This window comes from Myotis brandtii, unplaced genomic scaffold (genome assembly GCF_000412655.1).
Source record: "Myotis brandtii unplaced genomic scaffold, ASM41265v1 scaffold1062, whole genome shotgun sequence".
NCBI lineage: Eukaryota > Metazoa > Chordata > Mammalia > Chiroptera > Vespertilionidae > Myotis > Myotis brandtii.
Window position 1 is genome coordinate 794,806 of NW_005353595.1, and position 10,475 is coordinate 805,280.

Here is a 10,475-nt window from a genome sequence, read left to right on the forward strand (position 1 = left end):
TAATATAAAAATATTATAAGTGTAAATCCTGACCCCCGTTTAGTATTATTTTTAAAGTTAATACATTAAGATATCATAAAATTCCACCAATGGGCACAATCAAAACACTATGATTAGAAATGATAATTTTGTTATGAAATTAACAAGTAAGTTATTTATCCCTACTAATGAAGTAATTGCAAGGATTTTCTCTCGCCACTGAATTTATTTCGTTATCCTGGCAGAGATATCTTAGACTCTGCAATGTTCTTGTTCTGATGATACAGCTGCTTACAGTAGTTTTATTATTCATTCCCAGGAAACATGTCCAGGAAGCAGAAGTCAAATCACATTTGAAGGCTTTGTTTCTGGTGTATTATATTATATTATAAAACTTATTAGGCACTAAAATCCATGATTTAAAAAGGACCTGAAATAAAAATAGAAAATGAATTAATTTTTTATGTTAACATAACATTTTCCCTTTATTTTACTTTATTATTTTTCCCATCACCATTATGCATTTTTAATTCATATTTTAGAATCTTGTAATTAAATATTTGTCTTTTTTTATATTAGAAGGATTATAACAACATAACTTGCCTATGACTACCCAATGGCTACACAGAAAATAATCATGTCGTTTTGTCCAAAGGGGATTTTAAGAATTAAACTTGTCCCTGCTTAAATTCGCCTTCTAAAACTTTTTTTTTTTTTTTTTTTGCTTAGGCTAATAATTGTGTATTAGTCAGTGTAATGATTTCATTCATACATCATGACTCAATCAATTTCAATTCAATTCAACAAAAAATCATTGAGTATAATATGCAAGGCACTGCTAAGCTCTAAGGAAGGATAAAAGATGAGTAAGACTCCGAAAGAGACAAGGTAGCAACTATGAGATAAAGCAGGGAAAGTAAGATCAATACCATAATAAAGATATAAAGTGCTATGTAATCACTGTGTGGCAGCAATTGATTCCAATTCAGTATATGTGCAATGGAAAACTTGGAAATGAAACTAACATTGAGTAGCTACATTGAAAATATCCCATGTCTTTATCTACAGACATTTTATTCAGTACATAGCAAGTGAACAGGTATTATGAAATTCAGCTTAGTTTTTAAAATACCCTGAATTTATTTTCTTTCAATAGCTATAATATATGATGCCTAATCCTATCTAATAAAGAGGGAATATGCTAATTGACTCTCATACCATCGCAAAGATGGCGGCACCCACAGCCAATAAGGAGGGAATATACTAATTGACTGCCCCCACCCTCAAAGATGGCAGCGCCCACAGCCACAAGATGGCAGCTCCCAGTCACCTCAACCCCGCTGGGGTGGCAGGTGCAAGGCAAGCCGCTTCGTGCGCCTGCCTCCAGAGTCCCCCAGTCCCCTTAGACCCCAACTACCCAGGGCTTGTACTGCCAGCTGTGGCAGCAGCAGAGGTGTGATGGGGCATCGCCTTCCTGGATCACAGGGTGGCCTCCCGCCCCTAAGGGCTCCCAGACTGAGAGGGGGCAGGCCAGGCTGAGGGACACCCCATTCAGTGCATGAATTTTCATGCACCAGGCCTCTAGTATTCAAATAAAAGAAATATTGTCCCAAAATAAATAAAATAAAAAGTTTGTAGGCTCATAAAAGATAAAATTAACATGACTTGAGCAGAATGATGCCAACCAAAGCACCATTGTTCTTGGTTGCTGATTACTTCTCCCCAGCATGGGTTCCTCCTCGCGTGTGTCTCAGAGCATGCCTGAGGGTTGTGGCTTCTCTTGCAAGTATAAGGGCTGGAGAATCACCTTGAGGAATCACTTAGCAATGCAGCAGCTTCTGGGGCTTTGCACACCCTGTTTTCTCAAAAGCTTTCTTCCCATCCTGTCTCTATTGTTGCTGGGTGACGACAACTTTTAGGTCCAAGCTTGGACATCACCTCCTCTAGGACATCTTCTCTGACTCCCCTGAAAGATACATACACACTCTAGTCTGCATTAAGGATCCCTCTTCAGTTTTTTAATTGCACTTTGTATACTGACCCCATCATTGCACATTTGAAATTATTTACTTGTCTTTTTCTCCACAAATCTGCAATCACTTTGCAGGCAGGGACTGTGTTTTATTCAGCCTCTTGCACAGTATTGTGACATCATAGGTGCTCATTATGGATTGAAATGTATCCCCCCAAAAATCTGTGAGGAGTCTTAATCTCTGGTACTCAAAATGTGACCTTGTTTGGAAATAGAATCATTACAGATGAAATTAGTTAAGAAGTTAATACTGGAGTAGGGTTAGCCCCTAGTCCTGTATGACTGGTGTCCTTATAAGACAGCCGTGTGAAGACAGAAATACAGTAAGAAAGCAATGTGACCATGAAGGCAGGGATTGGGGTTATAGAGCTGCAAGCCAAGGAGAGCCACAGATTGCTGGCCCTGCCGACACCTTGATTTGGGACTTCTAGCCTCCAGTACTGTGAAACAATGAATACGTTGTTTTAAGCCACCTAGTTTGAAACTTTGTTACAGAAGCCCGGGGAAAATAGTGCAGTGCTCAATAAATTTGAATGGACCAATGGATGACTTAGGAAAACCCACTGGAAACAGCTTGGGTAGACCTGCAAGTTTGTGGGGTAGGGTCTCAGGGAATCACTAGGGTGAGGCAAACAGTGATAGTCAGGTGATAGAGACTCAGATATGGTGCTTGCCTGCCTACTCTGTGGGGAAAGGGTTCGGCAAAGGAACAATGACCTCTGCCAGCACTTCTATCTGGGTGAAAGTGGTCCCTCCGGTTCCCACGCTGATGCCAGACTCTTTAGTTCCTCCCCATACATCCTGGATGCCTTTGGAGATCCTGCTCCAGCACTGAGGTTCAGAGGGAGTAAGTCAAGTAAGTCTGCTCATGAGCCCTTTAAGAGGAACTGCCTGCGACTCCAGCAGCCTCCATTACACTCAACCACAATCTCTGTTGGTTTTAACAGCCAAAAGTTATTGGGACTTCTCTTCCTGGTACTGGAACCCTAGACTTGGGGGTCTGGTGTGAGGCTGGGAACCATCAATACTCAAAGAGTCTTTTGCAGCCAAAATATCCCTCCTGATTTTTGTCTACCACACGTGAGTGTGGGACCAGCCTGTTCTGTATCTCTGCCCCTCCTGCCAGTCTTGGTGTGGCTTCTTTTTTATATTTTTAGTTGTATGACTTCCATTCAACTAAATTTCAAGTGGTTCTGAATGATGATCGTCCTGTAGTTTAGTTGTATTTTTTATGTGACTGTGGGAGGATGAGAGTACCATATTTACCTTCGCCACCATCCAGACCAGAAGCCTCTTGCTTCTAATCTTGATCTAAACAGAGTTTCTTTCTTTTTTTTTTTTTGGCCATTTGAAGTCACAGGTTTTGTCAGATTCTCAGGTTTTTCTTTTGTTCTCAAATACTCCAGATGAAATTTTCTGCCTGGCTATCTCCAAAACTGAATATAAGTGATTATGAAAAAAATTTTGTACCTATATTTGCCTCTTTTTATATAGTCCATATCTTGATAAATCTTCATGCCTGCATTAAATTAGTTTTTTACACTTAGGAAAACTTGAGAATGTGCATGTCTCAATATCTAAGACAGGAGAGATGAGAGAATAAGGCTCTGTTTCATGCGCAAGCTACTAGAAAGAGCCCTGTTATAATACTTAGGTGGTGGCATGTGGTTTGGGCTTGCTGATTTTGTATCTTGCTATCACTTAATGGCAATTTAGTGTGGTGGTCATTAGCTTGGGATTTGTTGTCAAATACAATTGATACCAAATCTAGTTCTGTACTTAATAGCCTGAGTAAGTTACTTAACCTTAGTAAACTTCAGATTCCTCATCTATAACATGGTATAATAGTAGTCAAACTTATGAGTTATTATAAGAAAATAATTACATAACGTATATAAAGTTCTTGGCATAGTTCAAGAATTAAAGTCTTAATAAAAGTTAATCATTAGATGCACAAGAAAATCCCTTTTATTTGGGATCGAATTGTTTTGCAGAGCACCATCCTCTGGAATAAAAACTGCATTGTGTTACAAATGAAAAATATAAATCTATTATGGAAAAAAATATTTTAAAATTCTGCCCCAAAATGCAAGAAGAAAAATGGGAAAAAAATCTACTCTTGGTGGACACAAAAATTGCATTAATGAGTCAAAAGACTCACCCACTTTTTCCCTCTTTACACAGGCTAAAAGGAGAGATGAGATTCTCCAACTCTTAAAAAAACAAAGAGAAGAAAGGATCTCGGTGAGACTGATAGTAGGCATTTGGATAAATCTATCTGGGTGAGGGGTGGTGAACTATCGAAAATTCTCCAAGATTGACCCCTTGAATCTAGATAACAAGGTCCTGAGCCTTTTATATACTAGAGGGGGTCAGGGTATAGACATCAGATAATTTGGCAATCCTTGATAAACCAAAGATATCTCCAGGATGTGCCAGCTCTGATGCCAGAGAAATTAGATGCTATTGTCAGTGAGCTGATTATCACATAGTTTAAAGCTGCAGTATTAACATGGGCTACTTCGGTGCTAATATTTGTTTTATGATGATTGATCTTACTTAGATCATGCAAAAACAAATGCTAAATGATGATAAACAAACTTAATAAAAACTACAGTAGCACCCTGTAAACTTATGAATGTATAAACTCTCCTGAATGAACCCCAAATTCCCTAATCTGGAACATTTCTGACCCCACAGTCTCCAGATTTAAGAAACTAGCCTGTATAAACTCTGTGATAATTTTACCTCAAAATTTTTTTTCAATTAAATTTCAGTCAGTGCAAAAAGTAACACATTTCCTTTTTGATTTTTTGTTTTGTTTAGAAAGAACTGGTCTCCCTTCCTTATAAACCAAAGAGCAAAGTCTGCAAAGCAAAGTAAGTTTACTTCTGTCAAATATTTTTACTTTTTTAGTTACCCCATAAAAGCACTTTTTTCTTACTCACTTTGCCCCCCTATACTCAAATCTTCTAAAAACCCACCCACTGATTTAGAGATTTCTTGCCTTGAATAAACTTTCTTCTTTTCTATATTAAAGCCTGTGTGTCCACTTCCATTTCTGTGAAATATGCAAGCATAAATTAGTGTAAACAGGAAAGTAAATCAACCTTGTATCTCTGTACACATTCTCTCCCCCTCCTTTCTTAACCTGGGCTATTGTATCCACCTGCTAGTGCCCTCTCCACTCCCCTCTCCCCTACCCACACCTAGCCCCACCATCCTTAGCAAATCAGTAGGTCTTCTATTGTCAGTGCTGACACCACCAATGGCATATCTGTTGAATCTAAATCCATGTAGCAAGGGCTTTACCCTCACAGTGATGAGCTCAAAGCCTTATCCCTAGAATAATATTAGAGCAGGACCAGGCACAGGGTCCAGAACTATTGAAAGGAAACCAGCAGCCACTAGTTAATCATTTAAGAACTCTCAGGTGTTTTTTTTTATTATGACTGAAAACCAATGTGGCTAACTCAACATTTATTTTAAAAGTATTTATTTGCATAATACCTTCAGGGAAGAACAGTTAGAAAGTAATAGAATTTTTATTCTTACCCCATTGGTATTGAGGCTGACTCCCTTTAATGTTATCAAATGTTATTAAAGAAAAATTAATATATCTACACTAATTTTTAAAACTGGGGAAAATGGAAAAAATCATTCTGTCACCTGGCTATATTGTCCACACAATGCTCAGAAACTTAATTTCTTGCATTTTAGCCAGATGATTAGATGTAACTTCTAAGGAGGAAGCAAAACTGGTCTAATGAAGATTCACTTGATTCAAACAATGAATAAAGACTGCTATTTGAGTAGCATCAGCAGATATCTCTGGGTGCCTCAATTTCTGTACATATTTTTACAGGAATGGTCAGAACATTCCTTACTACTGCCCATGTTGATCCAAGAGTAAAACATATTTCATAGCTTGCTTATTTTCTTTCTTTCTTTTTTTTTTGTATATCAGCTTGCTAATTCTCCCTCCTCTGTCCTGAGGACTTGCATTTCTTTCCATTTCACTGTGACAACTTCTTCCTCTGAGCTTCTTACACTATAACCATCTTTTGGCAATTGATCACGCACTGCTCTGTGCCCACATTCTATTATTATTCAACTGATATTATGTCTTGAGTTGTTATTTAACTTTTCACATACCTTTACCTTGTCTGTGACTGTATTGTAAGCTCCATTAGAAACTGGGTCACTCAAAGTGCCTAGCATACTCCCTACATGTAGGAATTCAGAAAATATTCAGAAAGATGTTGTTCAGTATTAGTTAATTTAGAAAGTGATGTTTTTATACTGTACATTAGTTTATAACATTTTTTAAAATTTTGAAATATTTTAGACACATTGTAAAATACTTTAATTTTGCCCTCTTTTACCTCCCTCCATTCTTTCCTATCTGTCCCAAACCCCTCTGAGTACACAGATACAACCTTACCATCCCTTATCCAACAGATCTTAAGACAATCCAAATTCCCTACTGTCAGAAAGAAAGAACTAGAAAGTGTGTACAGAGTAAGATTTTAGTAACAATATGTTTATTATCCACTCCAGGAATATTTGCATAATAGAGGACAGACTAGAAGGAACAATAGATAATCCATCACAATCAATTAGCAATGATGAAATCTCCCAAGTTTGACTCTTGGGTGAGCAAAACATATTTAGGGTTAGGAGGTCTTCTCTCATGCCCTTCAAATCACACTTTACAGTAGAATTACAGCTTCTCCCACATATAAGTTTACACTTGGTTGCAAAATCTAATGCATTGTCAGAATCCAAGACAGTAAATCTTTATTGGGAAAACTTTTGAAAGTTGTTTCCATGCTACTTTGTGTTCACAACTACAGAGTTCTGTGTGTGGGAACTGATCTATGTTACTGTCAACAGGAAAGTGATTCCAGAGTCCAATAAGGAAGACCAAGAAGAAGTCAAAGCCTTGAACTAAATTGATTGACACGCCTTAGAGGATGACTCACTTAGATCTTCACTTTTGAAACAACCTAGTCCTACATCAGGATCATTGGGATCATTTGTTAAAATAGGCAAAGAAATAAAAGTTAAGTATGCAGACTTCCAGGAATTTTACCAGTTATTGAATATTTGGATCTATTTTACTTATTGGATACCACTGTTTTTGACACCACACAATAACCATCTCTCTCATCTTATACATTCTCAAACTCCTATTTTTCTTGTTTTTATTTGTTGTCTCCAGAATTGTTATATTTGACCTATGTTATGAATATCAGATAAACAAGAAACAGGGCTTTATGTGCCCCAATTAGTAGACTACTAGTAAAAACAATAAGCAAATAGGGATGAAAGGGCAATCCTAAAAACTTTAAGGTTTTCTTGCTGTTAAAAAAAAAAATCTGTTTTCCAATATTTGGTTTCTGGAACATGTCTGCAGTCAGGAATGAATTGCTCTAGTTCTGTGACTAGCGGGCTTAGCATTCCTATGTCTTACGCACATGTACATCCCAGTGCCAACCTCCCTCACTTTTAAAGATCATTCTCTTTGGTGTATATTGGGAAAGAGAAGGTTAAGTATTTGTTCTTCGGCATTGTCCCACTGGCATTCCTGCTCAGGGTTGTACGCTCTGCTCCAGTGCTCACAGCTCTATTTATGACCACCACTCACTTCACTTGGCCTCCACCTGCAGCTCCTGGACATAACCTCCATCAGATGCAACTGATTTTGTTTGCAGTGCCAACAAAACTTAATCACAGGGACACACCGAACTGCAAGGGAGGCCAGGAAATAGGCTTTAAATGGGGGAGAAGGAAGGATCTACCCAATTAAAATTCAGGACTCTATCACTAAAAGAAATAGAGAATGAATATTAGTGGAAACTAGCAGTTTCCACCACAACACTATTTGAAGAAAAGTGTTTTGAACAGAAAGTAGGCCTTAAGAAAAGTTTAGAAAGTTATAAAGTGGAAATCTCATATCAGCACCATCAAGAATGAAAAGGCCCCAGCCGGTTTTCTCTGCGGATAGAGCGTCAGCCTGCAGACCAAACAGTCCCGGGTTCAATTCCAGTCAAGGGCCAGTACCTGGGTTGCAGGCTCCTCCTCGGCCCTGGTCGGGCTCGTGCAGGAGACAACCTATCAATGTGTTTCTCACACTTCGATATTAATATTTCTCTCTGTCTTTCTCTCTCTCTTCCACTCTCTCTAAAAATCAATGGAAAAATATCCTCAGGTGAGAATTAAAAGAATAAAAGTGACCCTATCAGGGTGATGTGTTTGTCTGCCAGACAGACAGCTCTCTTTAATGATGACATAGCAGGCTATCAAAGCCTAAACTTCCAAATCATGTAAGTAATTCCCTTTCTTCTGATCCCATGCTCACTGAGTAATCTTTTGCCCATAGGGAGAGTATGTGCTCAACAGGCTGATGCAAACATGGGCTTACCTGATGATTGTATTTCTCAATGTGTAAATATATTAGGCTCTTAGATTGGGTTTGAGTTTGTCAAACTAAGGATTGGACCCTGGACCAAGATAATTTTACCGAGAAAAATTCCACTTTGTGAGCTTTCTTGGCAACCAGCCTTTCCCTGGTGACACCTGTCTGCATTGCCAGGGGTAACGGTTAGGTATTACTGCAACAATACTGCATGTCAAAGTGAGCGTCAACATTTATTCTTGCTCACACATCTGTAGGTCAGTTGGGGGTTCGGCTGACCTAGGCTTGGCCAGACAGCTGTGCTTCAGGCTACAGCACCTAGGCGGGTCTCTTTTCACTACAGGCCTGTGGATTGAGGCAGCTCTGCTCCTCACATCTTCTTTGGGATGTACAGGGACCAGTGGAATATCTGAGCTACCTTCCCCTAAGAGAGTAGCAGAGAAGCAAGAGAACAAATGAAAACATGTGAGGCCTTTTTCCAGTCTTGGTTCAGGAACTTCTGGTTCATTCTGTCGGCCAAATAAATCACATGTTCAAACACAGAGACCAGAGGGAGGGAAACATACTCTGCCCCCTTAGTAAGAGGAACTGCAAAGTCACATAATAAAGGGTGTGGATACAGGGTGGTGTGAAGAATCGGGGTTATTACAATCTACCACATTAGGTTCACTGCATGCCTCAACGAAGTCTCTCTGGACCAAGGGCCAGCGTATCAAAGGGAGAACTCAGGGCACAATTTAATTAATTGGACCAAGGTAACAGCTTCTCTAGGTTGTAACGATGCTGTAATATTGGAAATAAATATTTTGCAATTGACATGAAGTGCCCAGCTACCTACATACTTGAACATCTGTTTGGCTTATCAACCCTTCACAAAAGTTGAGGTAACTTTTAGTGTTACCAAGATTTAATTGAAACTTAGGAAAAAACAACAACAACAAAACCCACACAATAAAACTTCTCAAAGGCCACACAGACATTAAGTGAAGAAAAACAGGACTGGAAACAAAAAAATCAAAGGCTGATTTTCACCAGAGCAGCTCTCTCTTTGATTGTTTAGATAATGAGGAATTTCTAGAAAGAATGTATGCTGGATACGCGATATTCTAATTCGGACATAAAGACTGGTGGTACATGAACTTGCCATAAGTTCCTGCTGTTGCTACTGGTTTCTGCAGTAGCAGAGCTTCCCCATATTACCAGCTGGTACTGAAGCAGGCCTCTCCACACCCCCACACCCCCCAGCCTGTATTCAGACCTTTGTGTCTAGAATTGCAGTGGCTCAAGCTGAGGCCCCAAACCAGAAGTCAGCCCAGATGGAGTTTCTGCTGTGCTTCACGGAGAGGCAAAGGCAGGGAAATCAGACGCACCTCTGCTTAGCGCCTTCGTTTTTGGAGGCTTACATTATTGACTGGATATATTTGAAAACCAAATGTAAAACACAGCTGCTGTGGGAGCTTAGAAGGAGCACACATGGAGGGCTGGGTTGTGAGGAAAGCGTTTCCAGAGGAACTCCGGTCACTGTTGAGTGGGGGACGGGGCTATCTCCTTTCTATCACTAGTTCAAGGCAGAACAAACACGAACCCTGCAAAAAGCAGGACAATGTTACTTCCTCGCTGAATTCAGTCATCCTTTGGCCTCGAGCGGAGCTGCTCTCCGCTCAGCCAGAACTTCAACTTAGCCTCCTTCTAGGGACGCGATCCATGCTGCCCCTCAGCGCCCGGCCAGTGGCACAGTGCCTACTCAGCATCTGTTCTCCGCACCCACTACTCCTTTCTCCCAGTAGCCCGAAGCCTGCACTGCACCCTACCAGCCCCAGGCGGTCTCTGTGCCTGCCTCTCCCAAGTGCATCTGGCGTGTCCCCAGGAGGGGGGGGTGGGGGGGACGAGGCGCGGTCCTGTTTTTAGCCACAGTGCTCTTGTCATCAGACTTCAGCGAAGCCAGGCGGGTTTGCCCCGGCCCTGAGCTCTAGGCAAATGCGGGATCTCCTCGGGAAGCTCGGAGTGGGGCGGGAGCTGGCTCCCCTCCCCTGCTCGCTGCCC

General features: G+C 40.3%; 1 protein-coding gene across 2 annotated transcripts in view; it reads left to right on the top strand.

Annotated features, from left to right (window-relative positions):
- Positions 1-7,432, top strand: part of LOC102239241 (chromosome unknown open reading frame, human C11orf88) — a 35,279-nt gene extending 27,847 nt beyond the window's left edge. Inside the window, exons 5-7 of one of the 2 annotated variants that reach the window (XM_014541012.1) lie at positions 4,196-4,267; positions 4,838-4,890; positions 6,908-7,432. In XM_014541012.1, coding sequence (XP_014396498.1) covers positions 4,196-4,267; positions 4,838-4,890; positions 6,908-6,965 — 183 coding nt within the window. In that variant the 3' untranslated portion in view covers positions 6,966-7,432. The remainder of the gene's footprint in view (positions 1-4,195; positions 4,268-4,837; positions 4,891-6,907) is intronic. The other variant, XM_014541018.1, reaches the window with a different exon arrangement.
- Positions 7,433-10,475: the final 3,043 nt, after the last annotated feature.